The sequence below is a fragment of the Entelurus aequoreus genome, linkage group LG03 (assembly GCF_033978785.1).
Source record: "Entelurus aequoreus isolate RoL-2023_Sb linkage group LG03, RoL_Eaeq_v1.1, whole genome shotgun sequence".
Classification (NCBI taxonomy): domain Eukaryota; kingdom Metazoa; phylum Chordata; class Actinopteri; order Syngnathiformes; family Syngnathidae; genus Entelurus; species Entelurus aequoreus.
Window position 1 is genome coordinate 85397834 of NC_084733.1, and position 20993 is coordinate 85418826.

The 20993-nt window shown below is 37.8% G+C and overlaps 1 protein-coding gene across 1 annotated transcript in view; it reads left to right on the plus strand.

Moving 5' to 3' along the window:
* Nucleotides 1-4195: 4195 nt before the first annotated feature.
* LOC133647015 (FYVE, RhoGEF and PH domain-containing protein 6-like) overlaps nucleotides 4196-20993 on the plus strand; it is a 72170-nt gene continuing 55372 nt past the window's right edge. The window contains exon 1 of the mRNA XM_062043053.1: nucleotides 4196-4423. Within this exon, the coding sequence (XP_061899037.1) occupies nucleotides 4411-4423 (13 nt within the window). The 5' untranslated portion in view covers nucleotides 4196-4410. The remainder of the gene's footprint in view (nucleotides 4424-20993) is intronic.

Genomic DNA, 20993 nt, shown 5'->3' on the forward strand with positions numbered 1-20993 from the left:
GCAGTGAAGTTGTCACGTTGTGTAAATGGTAAATAAAAACCGAATACAATGATTTGCAAATCCTTTTCAACTTATATTCAATTGAATAGACTGCAAAGACAAGATATTTAACGTTCCAACTGGAAAACGTTGTTATTTTTTAGCAAATATTAGCTCATTTGGAATTTGATGCCGGCAACATGTTTCAAAAGAGCTGGCACAAGTGGCAAAAAAGACTGAGAAAGTCGAGGGAATGCTCATCGAACACTTTGTTGGAACATCCCACAGGTGAACAGGCTAATTGGGAACAGGTGGGTGCCATGATTGGGTGTAAAAGCAGCTTCCGTGAAATGGTCAGTCGTTCACAAACAAGGACGGGGCGAGGGTCACCACTTTGTCAACAAATGCGTGAGCAAATTGTTTAAGAACAACATTTGTCAACGAGCTATTGCAAGGAATTTAGGGATTTCACCATCTACGGTCTGTAATATCATCAAAATGTTCAGAGAATCAAAAAGCGACATCAGTGTGTAAAGGATATCACCACTTGGGCTCAGTAACACTTCAGAAAACCACTCTCAGTAACTATAGTTCGTCGCTACATCTGTAAGGGCAAGTTAAAACTCTACGATGCAAAGCCACAGCCATTTATCAACAACACCCGGAAACGCCGCCGGCTTCGCTGGGCCCGAGCTCATCTAAGATGGACCGATGCAAAGTGTAAAAGCGTTCTGTGGTCTGACGAGTCCACATTTTCAATTTTTTATGAGAAACTGTGGACGTCGTGTACTCAGGACCAAAGAGGAAAAGAACCATCTGGATTGTTCTAGGTGCAAAGTTGAAAAGCCAGCATCTATGATGGTATGGGGGTGTATTAGTGCCCAAGGCATGGGTAACTTACACATCTGTGAAGGCACCATTAATGCTGAAAGGTACATACAGGTTTCGCTGCAACGTATGTTGCCATCCAAGCAACGTTATCATGGACGCCCCTGCTTATTTCGGCAAGACGATGTCATAAAAAAAAGTGCAGGTACTAGACTGGCCTGCCTGTATATCTTGTCTTTGCAGTCTATTCAATTGAATATAAGTTGAAAAGGATTTGCAAATCATTGTATTCTGTTTTTATTTACCATTTACACAACGTGCCAACTTCACTGCTTTATAAGTTTTGTAGAATGTATTTGTCATTGCAAAGCGTGGGCCATTTTCTGGTCAATTAAAACCAAAAATAAAGGGAGAAGGAATGTGAATTTATCGTAGGTTTGACGTCGTTCATTGCACAACGTACTATTTTTATGGTTTAGAACTGAAATTGTGATTCTTTGGGAGATTATTTTTACACAGTCAGGTTTCATTTGAAAGAAATTGCACTTTTTTTCCCCCCCCCCCATTTTTTACGTGACAACATCAGACTTGTGTAAAGAAGGAAGGTCCCGGAAGGACAGTACAGAAACAATAATCCAGGTTAAAAACATGGCACGCCTGCTTATATTACTCCACAGTACATCCGAGCATGAAACAAAGACAAAGTCGGAAAGGAAAGGAAATAACGCCATCGCTTCTCCCGTGAGCTGACGAGTGACAGCCAGCGCGGCTTGCCGGGGAGCCAACTCACCCTGGCCGACAGTGCAAGGTGAGTCCTTACGATGGCCGATTTGTTGATTCATCATTTTGAAAAAAATCAATACAGTATTAAGAGGTATGATTTTCATAGTGACACATTTCTAATAATAATAATAGATTTTATTTGTAAAAAGCACTTTACATTGAGTAAACAACCTCAAAGTGCTACAGTGTGTTAAAAAAATAAAAATATAATAAAAAATAAATACAAATAAAAACTAGAACAGCCAAATAGCTCGAACTAGCATGCATATATTTTTTTTTAAAAAAAGGTTTTGTTAAAAAGAAGTGTTTTTAAGCCTTTTTTAAAAGCATCCACAGTCTGTGGTGCCCTCAGGTGGTCAGGGAGAGCGTTCCACAAACGCCCGGTCTCCCATTGTTCGTAGCTTTGTCCTCGCAGGTTGGAGGAGGTTAGCCTGTCCGGAGCGGAGGATTTGGGGGTGAGTAGTTCTTTGAGGGTAGAGGGGGGCATTTCCATGGAGGCACTGGTGGGTTAGTAGGGAGACTTTGTATTCAATCCTGAGTGGAAGGGATTTGAGGATTTCATTTTCCAGCATGACCTGGCACCTGCCCACAGTGCCAAAACCCCCAGTAACTGGTGTACTGACCATGGCATTACTGTCCTCCATTGGCCTGCCAACTCCCCTGACCTGAACCCCATAGAGAATGTGTGGGGTAATGTGAAGAAGAAGCTGAAAGACACCAGACCCAATAATGCAAATGAGCTAAAGGCCACTATTGAAGCATCATGGGCATCTATAACACCTCAGCAATGCCACAGGCTGATTGCCTCCACGCCACGCCGCATTGGTGCAGTAATCCGTGCAAACGGATTCCCAGCCAAGTACTGAATGCATTAATTGACATTTTCACATGTTTGATTTTGTTTTGCTTTTTTTACTTGGTCTGAGGAAATATTCTAATTTTTTGAGATAGGATTTTTGAGTTTTCTTAAAGGCCTCCTGAAAGCCACTACTACCGACCACGCAGTCTGATAGTTTATATATCAATGATGGAATCTTAACATTGCAACACATGCCAATACGGCCGGGTTAACTTATAAAGTGCAATTTTAAATTTCCCGGGAAACTTCCGGTTGAAAACGTCTATGTATGATGACGTATGCGCGTGACGTCAATCGTTGAAACGGAAGTATTCAGACACCATTGAATCCAATACAAAAAAGCTCTGTTTTCATCGCAAAATTCCACAGTATTCTGGACATCTGTGTTGGTGAATCTTTTGCAATTTGTTTAATGAACAATGGAGACTGCAAAGAAGAAAGTTGTAGGTGGGATCGGTGTATTAGCGGCTGGCTGCAGCAACACAACCAGGAGGACTTTGACTTGGATAGCAGACGCGTTATCCGACGCTAGCCGCTGACCGCATCGATGATCGGGTGAAGTCCTTCGTCCTTCCGTCGATCGCTGGAACGCAGGTGAGCACGGGTGTTGATGAGCAGATGAGGGCTGGCTGGCGTAGGTGGATAGCTAATGTTTTAGCATCGCTCTGTCGAGGTCCCGTAGCTAAGTTAGCTTCAATGGCGTCGTTAGCAACAGCATTGCTAGGCTTCGCCAGGCGGTACAGCATTAACCGTGTAGTTACAGGTCCAGAGTTTGGTAGTATTGTTGATCTTCTGTCTATCCTTCCAGTCAGGGGTTTATTTATGTTGTTTCTATCTGCAGTTAAGCCCGATGCTATCACGTTAGCTCCGTAGCTAGAGAGCTTCGCCGATGTATTGTAGTGGAGATAAAAGTCACTGTGAATGTCCATTTCGCGTTCTCGACTCTCATTTTCAAGAGGATATAGTATCCGAGGTGGTTTAAAACACAAATCCGTGATCCACAATAGAAAAAGGAGAGAGCGTGGAATCCAATTAGCCCTTGTACCTAAGTTACGGTCAGAGCGAAAAAAGATACGTCCTGCACTGCACTCTAGTCCTTCACTCTCACGTTCCTCATCCACGAATCTTTCCTCCTGGCTCAAATTAATGGGGTAATCGTCGCTTTCTCGGCCCGGATCGCTCTCGCTGCTGGTGTAAACAATGGGGAAATGTGATGAGCCTTTCAACCTGCGACGTCACGCTACTTCCGGTACAGGCAAGGCTTTTTTTTTTATCAGCGACCAAAAGTTGCGACCTTTATCCTCGTCGTTCTCTACTAAATCCTTTCAGCAAAAATATGGCAATATCGCGAAATGATCAAGTATGACACATAGAATGGATCTGCTATCCCCGTTTAAATAAATAAAAATAATTTCAGTAGGCCTTTAATTGACATTTTCAAATGTTTGATTTTGTTTTGCTGTTATAAATCTTTTTGTTTTTTATACTTGGTCTGAGGAAATATTCAAATTTTTTGAGATAGGATTTTTGAGTTTTCTTAAGCTGTATGCCATAATCAGCAATATTAAAATAATAAAAGGCTTGCAATATTTCAATATTTCACAATATTCTAATTTTCTGAGACAGTCCTGTATATATGACTATATTATCATTACTGCACTGCATTGTAATACAAAGTGAAGGGTCAACGGGAGTGTTTCTGGCGCCCCGCAGTGGCTGGTCGCTGTCACGACATAAGTAAGAAGGTGCGTGCGCAGTCCGAATCAGTCTTGACGAATCCCAGCCAGCCGGCGACACCTTCATTCTATTCTAGCAGCGGTTTTTTTTTGGTTTAGTCTTCTTTTTTCTTTTTTAAAATCTCGCCAAGTCCACGATGGACAAGTCATGTTGACTCGTGGGAGTGATGAAGGTGATGGTTGCTCCTCGCTTTCCTCAAAGTTGACGGGAGTGACGCGACGACGATGATGAAGTCAGGTGAGAAACACCAGGATTGTTTGTGCTCATTCTTGCTCATTTGTCTTGCTTTTTCTGTCCTAAACGTCATTGTGTTGACGTCTAAACCGTTGAATTTGGATTTATTGGAAGTAAAATATCAACGCTAAGTCGCAATTTCCTGGTTTAATGCTTGTAAACAAAACCCCGATACATGTCAAGAGAGTTGCACTTTGGGGACTCATCAGTAAACCATAACAATGTTGTTTTTTTAATCTTAGTAACATAATAACATCACTAGAAGAGGCCATTCCTGAAGGAATTGCGTGTGAAGGCTCCAATGCTGAAGTTGAACTGAAATGCTGACAGAATTTAGTATGAATGTAAGAATAGTTTGAAAGTTGAAGAGTTTGAATTTCCAGGAAAACTGGAATTTGGTTAGGAACTTGGGGAAAGTGTTGGTTTCAATGTCCAGGGTGAGTGGAATGTGTTGATGTTGGAATGGTTTGAATAGGTTGAAAAATGTGGGAATGTCCCATTCATTTCATTGGGAACTTACTGGAAATTCGGGATTTTTTTGGAAAATGATCAGGAGCATGAATGTCCTGAATGAGCTGAATTGGTTGGTATTGGAATTGTTTAAATCGGTCAAGAAATGTTGAAGTAGTAGCAGTTTTTATTGGGCAATTCCTGGAATTTATGGAAAACCGGGAATTTTTCTAGTTCCTTAACCACCTTGGTTTTTGTCCTGAATATGAGTGTTTGGTTTGGAACTTGGGAAAGTGTTGGATGAGTGGAATGTGTTGATGTTGGAATGGTTTGAATAGGTTGAAAAATGCGGGAACTGTGCAACTTGGAAAAATGTCCCATTCATTTCAATGGGAACTTCCTGGAAATGTGGAAATTTTGGGAAAAGTGGGATTTTGTGGAAAATGATTAGGAGCATGGATGTCCTGAATGAGCTGAACTGGTTGGTGTTGGAATTGTTTAAATCGGTCAAGAACTGTTAAAGTAGTAACTGTTTTTAATTGAGAAATTCCTGGAATTTTGGGAAAACTAGAATTTTTTTTAGTTCCTTAACCAACTTGGTTTTTTTCCTGAATATGAGGAGTGTTTGGTTTGGAATTTGGTTTGGAACTTGGGAAAGTGTTGGTTTCAATGTCCAGGATGAGTGGAATGTGTTGATGTTGGAATGGTGTGAATAGGTTGAAAAATGTGGGAATTTTGGGAAAAGCGGGATTTTTAAAAAAAAATGATTAGGAGCATGAATGTCCTGAATGAGCTGAATTGGTTGGTGTTGGAATTGTTTAAATCGGTCAAGAACTGTTGAAGTAGTAGCAGTTTTTAATTGAGGAATTCCTGGAATTTCTGGAAAACCGGGAATTTTTCTGGTTCCTTAACCAACTTGGTTTTTGTCCTGAATATGAGGAGTGTTTGGTTTGGAACTTGGGAAAGTGTTGGTTTCAATGTCCAGGGTGAGTGGAATGTGTTGATGTTGGAATGGTTTGAATAGGTTGAAAAATGTGGGAATTGTGCAACTTGGAAAAATGTCCCATTCATTTCAATGGGAACTTCCTGGAAATGTGGGATTTTTTTTGGAAAATTATTAGGAGCATGAATGTCCTGAATGAGCTGAATTGGTTGGTGTTGGAATTGTTTAAATCGGTCAAGAAATGTTGAAGTAGTTGCAGTTTTTAATTGGGCAATTCCTGGAATTTATGTAAAACCGGGAATTTTTCTAGTTCCTTAACCAACTTGGTTTTTGTCCTGAATATGAGGAGTGTATGGTTTGGAATTTGGTTTGGAACTTGGGAAAGTGTTGGATGAGTGGAATGTGTTGATGTTGGAATGGTTTGAATAGGTTGAAAAATGCGGGAATTGTGCAACTTGGGAAAAATGTCCCATTCATTTTATTGGGAACTTACTGGAAATTCGGGATTTTTTTGGAAAATGATCAGGAGCATGAATGTCCTGAATTGGTTGGTATTGGAATTGTTTAAATCGGTTAAGAAATGCGGAAGTAGTAGCAGTTTTTAATTGAGAAATTCCTGGAATTTTGGGAAAACTAGAATTTTTTTTGGTTCCTTAACAAACTTGGTTTTTGTCCTGAATATGAGGAGTGTTTGGTTTGGAATTTGGGAAAGTGTTGGATGAGTGGAATGTGTTGATGTTGGAATGGTTTGAATAGGTTGAAAAATGCGGGAATTGTGCAACTTGGAAAAATGTCCAATTCATTTCAATGGGAACTTCCTGGAAATTTGGGAATTTTGGGAAAAGCGGGATTCTTTGAAAATGATTAGGAGCATGAATGAGCTGAATTGGTTGGTGTTGGAATTGTTTAAATCGGTCAAGAACTGTTGAAGTAGTAACAGTTTTTAATTGAGAAATTCCTGGAATTTTGGGAAAACTAGAATTTTTTTTGGTTCCTTAACAAACTTGGTTTTTGTACTGAATATGAGGAGTGTTTGGTTTGGAATTTGGTTTGGAACTTGGGAAAGTGTTGGATGAGTGGAATGTGTTGATGTTGGAATGGTTTGAATAAGTGGAAAAATATGGGAGTTGTGCAACTTGGGAAAATGTCCCATTCATATCATTGGGAACTTACTGGAAATTCTGGATTTTTTTGGAAAATGATTAGGAGCATGAATGTCCTGAATTGGTTGGTGTTGGAATTGTTTAAATCGGTCAAGAACGGTTGAAGTAGTAGCAGTTTTTAATTGAGCAATTCCTGGAATTTATGGAAAACCGGGAATTTTTCTAGTTCCTTAACCACCTTGGTTTTTGTCCTGAATATGAGTGTTTGGTTTGGAATTTGGTTTGGAACTTGGGAAAGTGTTGGATGAGTGGAATGTGTTGATGTTGGAATGGTTTGAATAGGTTGTAAAATGCGGGAATTGTGCAACTTGGAAAAATGTCCCATTCATTTCATTGGGAACTTACTGGAAATTCGGGATTTTTTTGGAAAATGATCAGGAGCATGAATGTCCTGAATTGGTTGGTGTTGGAATTGTTTAAATCGGTCAAGAACGGTTGAAGTAGTAGCAGTTTTTAATTGAGCAATTCCTGGAATTTATGGAAAACCGGGAATTTTTCTAGTTCCTTAACCAACTTGGTTTTTGTCCTGAATATGAGGAGTGTTTGGTTTGGAATTTGGGAAAGTGTTGGATGAGTGGAATGTGTTGATGTTGGAATGGTTTGAATAGGTTGAAAAATGCGGGAATTGTGCAACTTGGGAAAAATGTCCCATTCATTTCAATGGGAACTTCCTGGAAATTTGGGAAAAGCGGGATTCTTTGAAAATGATTAGGAGCATGAATGAGCTGAATTGGTTGGTGTTGGAATTGTTTAAATCGGTCAAGAACTTTTGAAGTAGTAACAGTTTTTAATTGAGAAATTCCTGGAATTTTGGGAAAACTAGAATTTTTTTTAGTTCCTTAACAAACTTGGTTTTTGTCCTGAATATGAGGAGTGTTTGGTTTGGAATTTGGTTTGGAACTTGGGAAAGTGTTGGATGAGTGGAATGTGTTGATGTTGGAATGGTTTGAATAAGTGGAAAAATGTGGGAGTTGTTCAACTTGGGAAAAATGTCCCATTCATTTCATTGGGAACTTACTGGAAATTCTGGATTTTTTTGGAAAATGATTAGGAGCATGAATGTCCTGAATTGGTTGGTGTTGGAATTGTTTAAATCGGTCAAGAACGGTTGAAGTAGTAGCAGTTTTTAATTGAGTAATTCCTGGAATTTATGGAAAACCGGGAATTTTTCTAGTTCCTTAACCAACTTGGTTTTTGTCCTGAATATGAGTGTTTGGTTTGGAATTTGGTTTGGAACTTGGGAAAGTGTTGGATGAGTGGGATGTGTTGATGTTGGAATGGTTTGAATAGGTTGAAAAATGCGGGAATTGTGCAACTTGGGAAAAATGTCCCATTCATTTTATTGGGAACTTACTGGAAATTCGGGATTTTTTTGGAAAATGATCAGGAGCATGAATGTCCTGAATTGGTTGGTGTTGGAATTGTTTAAATCGGTCAAGAAATGCAGAAGTAGTAGCAGTTTTTAATTGAGAAATTCCTGGAATTTCTGGAAAACCGGGGATGTTTCTAGTTCCTTAACCAACATGGTTTTTGTGCTGAATATGAGTGTTTGGTTTGGAATTTGGGAAAGTGTTGGATGAGTGCAATGTGTTGATGTTGGAATGGTTTGAATAGGTTGAAAAATGTCCAATTCCTTTTAATGGGAACTTCCTGGAAATGTAGGAATTTTGGGAAAAGCGGGATTCTTTGAAAATGATTAGGAGCATGAATGAGCTGAATTGGTTGGTGTTGGAATTGTTTAAAGCGGTCAAGAAATGTTGAAGTAGTAGCAGTTTTTAATTGGGCAATTCCTGGAATTTATGGAAAACCGGAAATTTTTGTAGTTCCTTAACCACCTTGGTTTTTGTCCTGAATATGAGTGTTTGGTTTGGAATTTGGTTTGGAACTTGGGAAAGTGTTGGATGAGTGGAATGTGTTGATGTTGGAATGGTTTGAATAGGTTGAAAAATGTGGGAATTGTGCAACTTGGAAAAATGTCCCATTCATTTCATTGGGAACTTACTGGAAATTCTGGATTTTTTTGGAAAATGATTAGGAGCATGAATGAGCTGAATTGGTTGGTGTTGGAATTGTTTAAAGCGGTCAAGAAATGTTGAAGTAGTAGCAGTTTTTAATTGGGCAATTCCTGGAATTTATGGAAAACCGGGAATTTTTGTAGTTCCTTAACCACCTTGGTTTTTGTCCTGAATATGAGTGTTTGGTTTGGAATTTGGTTTGGAACTTGGGAAAGTGTTGGATGAGTGGAATGTGTTGATGTTGTAATGGTTTGAATAGGTTGAAAAATGCGGCAATTGTGCAACTTGGGAAAAATGTCCCATTCATTTCATTGGGAACTTACTGGAAATTCGGGATTTTTTTGGAAAATGATCAGGAGCATGAATGTCCTGAATTGGTTGGTGTTGGAATTGTTTAAATCGGTCAAGAACGGTTGAAGTAGTAGCAGTTTTTAATTGAGTAATTCCTGGAATTTATGGAAAACCGGGAATTTTTCTAGTTCCTTAACCAACTTGGTTTTTGTCCTGAATATGAGGATTGTTTGGTTTGGAATTTGGTTTGGAACTTGGGAAAGTGTTGGATGAGTGGAATGTGTTGATGTTGGAATGGTTTGAATAGGTTGAAAAATGTGGGAATTGTGCAACTTGGAAAAATGTCCCATTCATTTCAATGGGAACTTCCTGGAATTTTGGGAAAAGCGGGATTCTTTGAAAATGATTAGGAGCATGAATGAGCTGAATTGATTGGTGTTGGAATTGTTTAAATCGGTCAAGAACTGTTGAAGTAGTAACCGTTTTTGATTGAGAAATTCCTGGAATTTTGGGAAAACTAGGATTTTTTTCTAGTTCCTTAACAAACTTGGTTTTTGTACTGAATATGAGGAGTGTTTGGTTTGGAATTTGGTTTGGAACTTGGGAAAGTGTTGGATGAGTGGAATGTGTTGATGTTGGAATGGTTTGAATAGGTTGAAAAATGCGGGAATTGTGCAACTTGGAAAAATGTCCCATTCATTTCATTGGGAACTTCCTGGAAATTCGGGATTTTTTTTGAAAATGATTAGGAGCATGAATGAGCTGAATTGGTTGGTGTTGGAATTGTTTAAATCGGTCAAGAAATGTTGAAGTAGTAGCAGTTTTTAATTGGGCAATTCCTGGAATTTCTGGAAAACTGGGGATGTTTCTAGTTCCTCAACCAGCTTGGTTTTTGTGCTGAATATGAGGAGTGTTTGGTTTGGAATTTGGGAAAGTGTTGGATGAGTGGAATGTGTTGATGTTGGAATGGTTTGAATAGGTTGAAAAATGTCCCATTCATTTTAATTGGAACTTCCTGGAAATTTGGGAATTTTGGGAAAAGCGGGATTCTTTGAAAATGATTAGGAGCATGAATGAGCTGAATTGGTTGGTGTTGGAATTGTTTAAATCGGTCAAGAACTGTTGAAGTAGTAACCGTTTTTCATTGAGAAATTCCTGGAATTTTGGGAAAACTAGAATTTTTTTTAGTTCCTTAACCAACTTGTTTTTTTTCCTGAATATGAGGAGTGTTTGGTTTGGAATTTGGTTTGGAACTTGGGAAAGTGTTGGTTTCAATGTCCAGGATGAGTGGAATGTGTTGTTGGAATGGTTTGAATAGGTTGAAAAATGTGGGAATTTTGGGAAAAGCGGGATTTAAAAAAAAATGATTAGGAGCATGAATGTCCTGAATTAGCTGAATTGGTTGGTGTTGGAATTGTTTAAATCGGTCAAGAACTGTTGAAGTAGTAGCAGTTTTTAATTGAGGAATTCCTGGAATTTCTGGAAAACCGGGAGTTTTTCTGGTTCCTTAACCAACTTGTTTTTTGTCCTGAATATGAGGAGTGTTTGGTTTGGAACTTGGGAAAGTGTTGGTTTCAATGTCCAGGGTGAGTGGAATGTGTTGATGTTGGAATGGTTTGAATAGGTTGAAAAATGTGGGAATTGTGCAACTTGGAAAAATGTCCCATTCATTTCAATGAGAACTTCCTGGAAATGTGGGATTTTTTTTGAAAATGATTAGGAGCATGAATGTCCTGAATGAGCTGAATTGGTTGGAGTTGGAAAGTGTTTGGTTTGGAACTTGGGAAAGTGTTGGATGAGTGGAATGTGTTGATGTTGGAATGGTTTGAGTAGGTTGAAAAATGCGGGAAATGTGCAACTTGGGAAAAATGTCCAATTCATTTCAATGGGAACTTCCTGGAAATTCGTGATTTTTTTGGAAAATGATTAGGAGCATGAATGTCCTGAATGAGCTGAATTGGTTGGAGTTGGAATTGTTTAAATCGGTCAAGAAATGTTGAAATAGTAGCAGTTTTTAATTGAGAAATTCCTGGAATTTCTGGAAAACCGGGGATGTTTCTGGTTCCTTAACCAACTTGGTTTTTGTCCTGAATATGAGGAGTGTTTGGTTTGGAATTTGGGAAAGTGTTGGATGAGTGGAATGTGTTGATGTTGGAATGGTTTGAATAGGTTGAAAAATGTCCTATTCATTTTAATGGGAACTTCCTGGAAATTTTGGGAAAAGCGGGATTCTTTGAAAATGATTAGGAGCATGAATGAGCTGAATTGGTTGGTGTTGGAATTGTTTAAATCGGTCAAGAACTGTTGAAGTAGTAACAGTTTTTAATTGAGAAATTCCTGGAATTTCTGGAAAACCGGGAATTTTTCTAGTTCCTTAACCAACTTGGTTTTTGTCCTGAATATGAGGAGTATTTTGACGGTAGAACGGTTGAAATGGGTTGGAAAATGTGAAAGCAGTAGTCAAACTTAAGGGTGGAAATAGGTTAACAAAAAATGGATTGTGAAAAATGGCCAATTAACCTGAATGGGGAAAATGCAAAAGAAAACAACCAAAAAACAAAGGTTTGAATGTTGAAGAGTTTGATTATCCAGGAAAACTGGAATTTGGTTTGGAACTTGGGAAAGTGTTGGTTTCAATGTCCAGGATGAGTGGAATGTGTTGATGTTGGAATGGTTTGAATAGGTTGAAAAATGTGGGAATTGTGCAACTTGGGAAAAAAGTCCCATTCATTTCAATGGGAACTTCCTGAAAATGTGGGATTTTTTTGAAAATTATTAGGAGCATGAATGTCCTGAATTGGTTGGTATTGGAATTGTTTAAATCGGTCAAGAAATGCGGAAGTAGTAGCGGTTTTTAATTGAGAAATTCCTGGAATTTCTGGAAAACCGGGGATGTTTCTAGTTCTTCAACCAGCTTGGTTTTTGTGCTGAATATGAGTGTTTGGTTTGGAACTTGGGAAAGTGTTGGATGAGTGGAATGTGTTGATGTTGGAATGGTTTGAGTAGGTTGAAAAATGTCCCATTCATTTTAATGGGAACTTCCTGGAAATTTGGGAATTTTGGGAAAAGCGGGATTCTTGATTAGGAGCATGAATGAGCTGAATTGGTTGGTGTTGGAATTGTTCAAATCGGTCAAGAACTGTTGAAGTAGTAACCGTTTTTGATTGGGAAATTCCTGGAATTTTGGGAAAACTAGGATTTTTTTTCTAGTTCCTTAACCAACTTGGTTTTTGTCCTGAATATGAGTATTTTGACGGTGGAAGGGTTGAAATGGGTTGGAAAATGTGAAAGGAGTAGTCGAACTTAAGGGTGGAAATAGGTTAACAAAAAACGGGAATTCCTGGGAATTTGGTGATTGTGGAAAAATGATTGCTTGAATGTCCAGGATGAGTTGAAGGTGTTGAAGGTGGAATGGTTTGAATGGGTTGAAGAATGTGGGAATTGTGGAAGTTAGAAAAATAGCCAATTAATTTTGAACAGGGAAAATGCAAAAAAAAAAAGGTTTGAAAGTTCGAATGGTTTGAATGTTGAAGAGTTTGAATTTCCAGGAAAACTGGAATTTGGTTAGGAACTTGGGAAAGTGTTGGTTTCAATGTCCATGGTGAGTGAAATGTGTTGATGTTGGAATGGTTTGAATAGGTTGAAAAATGTGGGAATTGTGCAACTTGGGAAAAATGTCCCATTCATTTCAATGGGAACTTCCTGGAAATGTGGGATTTTTTAAAAAAATGATTAGGAGCATGAATGTCCTGAATGAGCTGAATTGGTTGGTATTGGAATTGTTTAAATCAGTCAAGAACTGTTGAAGTAGTAGCAGTTTTTCATTGAGAAATTCCTGGAATTTCTGGAAAACCGGGGATGTTTCTGGTTCCTTAACCAACTTGGTTTTTGTCCTGAATATGAGGAGTGTTTGGTTTGGAATTTGGTTTGGAACTTGGGAAAGTGTTGGATGAGTGGAATGTGTTGATGTTGGAATGGTTTGAATAGGTTGAAAAATGTGGGAATTGTGCAACTTGGAAAAATGTCCCATTCATTTCAATGGGAACTTCCTGGAAATGTGGAAATTTTGGGAAAAGTGGAATTTTGTGGAAAATGATTAGGAGCATGGATGTCCTGAATGAGCTGAACTGGTTGGTGTTGGAATTGTTTAAATCGGTCAAGAACTGTTAAAGTAGTAACTGTTTTTAATTGAGAAATTCCTGGAATTTCTGGAAAACTGGGAATTTTTCTAGTTCCTTAACCAACTTGGTTTTTGTCAAGAATATGAGGAGTATTTTGATGGTGGAAGGGTTGAAATGGGTTGGAAAATGTGAAAGGAGTAGTCGAACTTAAGGGTGGAAATAGGTTAACAAAAAACGTGAATTCCTGGAAATTTGGTGAATGTGGAAAAATGGTAGTTTGAATGTCCAGCATGAGTTGAATGGGTTGAAGAATGTGGGTATTGTGGAACTTTGAAAAATGGCCAATTCATTTTGAATAGGGAAAATGCAAAAAAAGAAAAGGAAAAAAAGGTTTGAATGTTGGAATGGTTGGAATGTTGAAGTGTTTGAATTTCCAGGAAAACCGGAATTTGGTTTGGAACTTGGGAAAGTGTTAGTTTGAATGTCCAGGATGAGTGGAATGTGTTGATGTTAGAATGGTTTGAATAGGTTGAAAAATGTGGGAATTGTGCAACTTGGAAAAATGTCCCATTCATTTTAATGGGAACTTCCTGGAAATTTGGGAATTTTTGGAAAAGCGGGACTCTTTGAAAATGATTAGGAGCATGATTGTCCTGAATGAGCTGAATTGGTTGGTGTTGGAATTATTTAAATCGGTCAAGAACTGTTAAAGTAGTAACAGTTTTTAATTGAGGAATTCCTGGAATTTCTGGAAAACCGGGAATATTTCTAGTTCCTTAACCAACTTGGTTTTTGTCAAGAATATGAGGAGTATTTTGATGGTGGAAGGGTTGAAATGGGTTGGAAAATGTGAAAGGAGTAGTCGAACTTAAGGGTGGAAATAGGTTAACAAAAAACGTGAATTCCTGGAAATTTGGTGAATGTGGAAAAATGGTAGTTTGAATGTCCAGCATGAGTGGAATGTGTTGAAGGTTGGAATGGTTTGAATGGGTTGAAGAATGTGGGAATTGTGGAAGTTTGAAAAATGGCCAATTCATTTTGAATAGGGAAATTGCAAAAAAAAAAAAGTTTGAATGTTTAATAGTTTGAATTTCCAGGAGAAACTGAATTTGGTTTGGAACTTGGGAAAGTGTTAGTTGGATGATGGAATGTGTTGATGTTGGAGTGGTTTGAATAGGTTGAAAAATGTGGGAATTGTGCAACTTGGAAACATGTCCCATTCATTTCAATGGGAACTTCCTGGAAATGTGTGAATTTTGGGAAAAGCGTGATTCTTTGAAAAATAATTAGGAGCATGCATGTCCTAAATGAGCTGAATTGAATGGTGTTAGAATTGTTTAAATCGGGGGAAAAATGTTGAAGTAGTAAATGGTATTAGGGAGTTTCGGGAAAATCTGGAATTTTTTTGAACATGGAAAAATGGTAGTTTGAATTTCCAGAATGGTGGAATGTGTTAAAGGTGGAATGGTTTGAATGGGTTGAAGAATGTGGGAATTGTGGAAGTTTGAAAAATGGCCAATTCTTTTTGAATGGGGAAAATGCAAAAAAAAATAGGAATTATGGGAAATCTGGGATTTTTTTTGTAGAATTGTTGAAGTAGAGAACACAATTCCTGAACAGTCTGAATATTTTGAAGTTGGAACAGTTTGAATCAGATGAAAAATGTGGGAATTGTGAAACTTTGAAAAATGTCCCATTGATTTATGGGAAATTTAAAAAAAATTGGGAATTTCGGGACAGCGGGAATTTTTTTGAAAATGGTAAAAAAAAAAAATTAATGTTCTGAGTGAGATGAAATGGTTGGTGTTGGAATTTTTCAAATTGGTCGAGAAATGTTGAAGTAGTAACATGTTGAATTAAGAAATGGTATTACGGAATTCCTGGAATTTCGGGAAAACAGGGAATTTTTCCAGTTAAAAAAACAACTTAGTTTTTTGTACTGATTAATAGGAATGTTTTGACGTTGGAACAGTTTGAGTGGGTTGACAAATGTGAAAAGAGTAGTGCCAGAAAAAAGGGTGGAAATAGGGCTTTGGAAAACCAGGAATTCTGGAAAATCCTGGAATTTTTTTGAACTTGGAAAAGGGGAAGTTTACATTTTCAGAATGGTGGAACGTGTTGAAGGTGGAATGGTTTGAATAGGTCGAAAAATTTCGAAATGGTGGAAGTTTGAAAAATGACCAACTCATTTTGAACGGGGAAAAATGTCCCGGAAAACCTGGAAATCTGGGAATTTTTTGGAATTTGTCAAGGGAAAACCCGCGATTCCCGAATAGGCTGAACAGTTTGAAAAATGGCCAATTAATTTTGAATGGGGAAAATGCAAAAAAAATAAAGGAATTATGGTAAATCCGGGAATTTTTTTTAGAATTGTTGAAGTAGAGAACACAATTCCTGAACAGGCCGAATATTTTGAAGTTGGAACAGTTTGAATCAGATGAAAAATGTGGGAATTTTGAAAATTTGAAAAATGTCCCATTGATTTCTATGGGAATTTCTGAAAAAATTGGGAGTTTTGGAAAAAGCAGGAATTTTTTTGAAAATGGTTAAAACCTTGAACATTCTGAATGAGTTGAAATGGTTGGTGTTAAAAATGTCAAATCGGTAGAGAAATGTTGAAGTAGTGACATGTTGAATTGAGAAATGGCATTGCGGAGTTCCTGGAATTTCGGGAAAAGCGGGAATTTTTTGCAGTTCAAAAAACAACTTCGTTTTTTGTACTGATTAAGAGGAATGTTTTGACGGTGGAACGGGTTGACAAATGTGAAAAGAGTAGTCGCCAGAAAAAGGGGTGAAAATAGGGCTTTGGAAAACCAGGAATTCTGGAAAATCCTGGAATTTTTTTTGAACTTGGAAACGGGGAAGTTTACATTTTCAGAATGGTTTGAATTGGTTGAAAAATTTGGAAAAGTGGAAGTTTGAAAAATGACCAATTCATTTTGAATGGGGAAAAATGTCCCGGAAAACCTGGAATTCTGGTAAATCTGGGAATTTTTTGGAATTTGTCAAGGGAAAACCTGCGATTCCCGAATAGGCTGAACAGTTTGGAGTAGGAACGGTTTGAATCGGGTGAAAAATGTGGACGGAAGAGCGCGCCAAAATCGGGAGAAGAAGAAGAAGTTGAAGAAGTTAAATAAATAGATGAATATTGGTGTGGAGGAGCATATGTGTGAATGTTTTGGAGCATTCACACAACAATGTTTTTTTTTTTTATCTTAGTCTGAGGACACGACAGTTTTGCACAACTCCTTTCCCAATCCTCCTCATCGTCCCCCTGCTGACACGCACCATTAGCTGGATTACTCTGCGTGGGGTGCCCCATAAAAGCCATGTGATACTGGAACATTCTACACTATAATCTGTCTACAGCCCTACATGTAGACAGGATCACAGATGAAAAGCAGCTTTTAACTGTAAAAACCGGTGCTTTCCCATCTGGTATCCCTCCCAAATGTATTGAAAAGTGCAAAGTCCATCTGTTTTCATTTGAATTCCACTTTAGGAGTCATATTTATAGTCAGTTCCAGAGTCAGACCCTCACCATCCTTTAGTTACTGCTAGGGATGTAACGATAAACGGTGATTAGTTGTTAGTGTTATCGTTCTAAATCAGTGGTTCTTAACCTTGTTGGAGGTACCGAACCCCACCAGTTTCATATGCGCATTCACCGAACCCGAACCGTAATCATAAAATGATGTTATTATATTAAAGAAATACTAATAAAGATATATTTTACAAACGGAAAGTTACAGGAATGTACACATGATCCCATGTTTACATCTCATTGTGCAACATGTGAATGTTTTAGTAGGAACTAAATGCGATATCTGAAAGGGGTACACATTATTTCCAAAGCAGAACCCACCACCCAGAGATATATAATACTAGTACACAGCTCACAATTATTAAGGACAAGTGGTAGAAAATGGATTATTAATCTACTTGTTCATTTACTGTTGATATCTGCTTACTTTCTGTTTTAACATGTTCTATCTACACTTCTGTTAAAATGTGATAATCACTTATTCTTCTGTTGTTTGATACTTTACATTAGTTTTGGATGATACCACAAATTTGGGTATCAATCAGATACCAAGTAGTTACAGGATCATACATTGGTCATATTCAAAGTCCTCATGTGTCCATGGACATATTTCCTGAGTTTATAAACATAATATGAATTTTAAAAAAAACGAAAGAACATTTTGTGATGCTAAAAAATATCAATCTAATCATAGTAGTATCGACTAGATACGCTCCTGTACTTGGTATCATTACAGTGGCATTCATTTCAATGGGAACTTCCTGGAAATGTGGGAATTTTGGGAAAAGTGGGATTTTTTGGAAAATGATTAGGTGTTGGAATTGTTTAAATCGGTCAAGAACTGTTGAAGTAGTAACAGTTTTTAATTAATTGAGAAATTCCTGGAATTTCTGGAAAACCAACTTGGTTTTTGTCCTGAATATGAGTGTTTTGACGGTGGAACGGTTGTAATGGGTTGGAAAATGTGAAAGGAGTAGTCAAAATTAAGGGTGGATGGAAATAGGTTAACAAAAAACGTGAATTCCTGGAAGTTTGGCGAATGCGGAAAAATGGTAGTTTGAGTGTCCAGGATGAGTTGAATGTGGAATGGGTTGAAGAATGTGGGAATTGTGGAATTTTGAAAAATGGCCAATTAATTTTGAATGAGGAAAATGCAAAAAATAAAGGTTTGAATGTTGGAATGGTTTGAATGTTGAAGAGTTTGAATTTCCAGGAAAACCGGAATTTGGTTTGGAACTTGGGAAAGTGTGAGTTTGAATGTCCAGGATGAGTGGAATGTGTTGTTGTTGGAATGGTTTGAATTAGGGCTGCAACTGACGATTAATTTGATAATCGATTAATCTGTCGATTATTACTTCGATTAATCGATCAATAATCGGATAAAAGAGACAAACTACATTTATATCCTATCCAGTATTTTTATTGAAAAAAAAACAGCATACTGGCACCATACTTATTTTAATTATTGTTTCTCAGCTGTTTGTAAATGTTGCAGTTTATAAATAAAGGTTAATTTAAAAAAATAAAAATAAATACAAAAATAAAAATAAAAACTCTGCGCATAGCATAGATCGAACGAATCGATTACTAAATTAATCGGCAACTATTTTAATAATCGATTTTAATCGATTTAATCGATTAGTTGTTGCAGCCCTAGTTTGAATAGGTTGAAAAATGTGGGAATTGTGCAACTTGGAAAAATCTCACATTCATTTCAATGGGAACTTCCTGGAAATTTGGGAATTTTGGGAAAAGCGGGATTTAAAAAATAATGATTAGGAGCATGGATGTCCTGAATGAGCTGAATTGAATGGTGTTGGAATTGTTTAAATTGGTCAAGAACTGTTGAAGTAGTAGCAGTTTTTAATTGAGAAATTTCTGGAAAACCGGGAATGTTTGTAGTTCCTTAACCAGCTTGGATTTTGTCCTGTTTATGAGTGAATATCAATCTAATCATAGTAGTATCGACTAGATACGCTCCTATACTTGGTATCATTACAGTGGCTGTTAGCTGTAGATCTACCGATCTTCCAGATTTCAGGAGCATAAAACTGACCATGTTTGGTCCTGACTCTGGGCACCAGCAGGAGACCACTCCCTGAGGTTCTCAGAGCTCGAGATTGGTTCACATGTCTCCAACATGTCAGAGATGTACTTTGGCACAAGACTTGTACGCAAGGATAGTTGTTTTAAAGTCTATTCTCCGGGCAACGGGAAGCCAGTGCAGTGACCTAAGCACTGGACTAGTACGGTCGTATATCCTGGTTCTAGTCAGGACTCGAGCAGCAGCGTTTTGGATGTATTGCGGCTGCTTTACAGCTCGCTGGGAGTGCCCAGTGAGAAGGCCAGTACAGTAGTCTAACCTGCTGGAGACAAAGGCATGGATCAGTCTTGCTAAGTCTGATTTAGACATTGTACAAAGCTGCTGATGTTATTGACTTGATGTTCAAGTCTGACTCTAAGTCCAATATTACAGTCGTGGTCAAAAGTGTACATACACTTGTAAAGAACATAAAGTCATGGCTCTCTTGAGTTTCCAATCATTTCTACAACTCTTATTTTTTTGTGATAGAGTGATTGGAGCACATACTTGTTGGTCACAAAAAAACATTCATGAAGTTTGGTTCTTTTATGAATTTATTATGGGTCTACTGAAAATGTGACCAAATCTGCTGGGTCAAAAGTAACAGTTCTGACCACAGAACTTTCCTCCAGAAGGTCTTATCTTTGTCCGTGTGATGTCAGATGAAACAAAAATTGAGCTGTTTGGCCACAATACCCAGTGATATGTTTGGAGGAGAAAAGGTGAGGCCTTTAATCCCAGGAACGCAATTCCTACCATCAATTATGGTGGTGGTAGTATTATGCTCTGGGCCTGTTTTGCTGCCAATGGAACTGGTGCTTTACAGAGAGTGAATAGGACAATGAAAAAGGAGGATTACCCCCAAATTCTTCGGGACAACCTAAAATCATCAGCCCGGTGGTTGGGTCTTGGGCACAGTTGGGTGTTCCAACAGGACAATGACCCCAAACAATGGCTAAATCAGGCTAGAATGAAGATTTTAGAATGGCCTTCCCAAAGTCCTGACTTAAACGTGTGGACAATGCTGAAGAAACAAGTCCATGTCAGAAAACCAACAAATTTAGCTGAACTGCACCAATTTTGTCAAGAGGAGTGGTCGAAAATTCAACCAGAACCTTGCCAGAAGTGAAATTTGCCAAGGGACATGTAACCAAATCAGTGTTTCCCATAAACTGCCAAGATACCTGTGGTGGTGGGGGCGTGGCTATGGGCGTGGTCACCATGACATCCTCGAGTAATTTGCATAATTTACTACAATGATATGATTTTCTCTGAAAAAGCTAAAAAAATGTATACTTACTAATTAATAATAACAGTTTTGTTTTAAACGTCCATCCATCAATCCATCCATCCATCCATCCATTTTACAATATAATTACAACACTTTATGTACATATTTATATACAGATTTGAACAATAAGATATTCACTGAAATATATTTATTAATTGTGGTTCTTACAAAAAATATATCTTATAAAATATAAAAGCTAAAATGTCTCTTAAAGCTCTGCCCCTTTAATTGGTGCATACTAAATAATTTCACTTTAGCCTACTACTACAACCATATTATTTACCAGCAACATAAAGTGAAACAGAGGCAGAGGTGTCCTGCCACAGTCAGTAACAAATAAACAGAAAACAGTAGTGGTCAAATATAAATAAGGCAACAAGAGAAGTATCCTACACTTCTCTTTTGTCAAGTAAATCTGAACAGCCTATATGGGCATCTACATCAACTATATGATTTGCCTGAGAAGCTGGACAGGACAAAAAAAAAAAAAAAAAAAAAAAAAAATCTATTTGTGGCGGACGTAATTCTTTCGTGGCGGGCTGCCACAAATAAATGTGTGTGGGAAACACTGCAAATATTAACGTTGCTATATGTATACTTTTGACCCAGCAGATTTGCTCACATTTTCAGTAGACTCATAATAAATTCATAAAAGAAGCAAACTTCATGAAT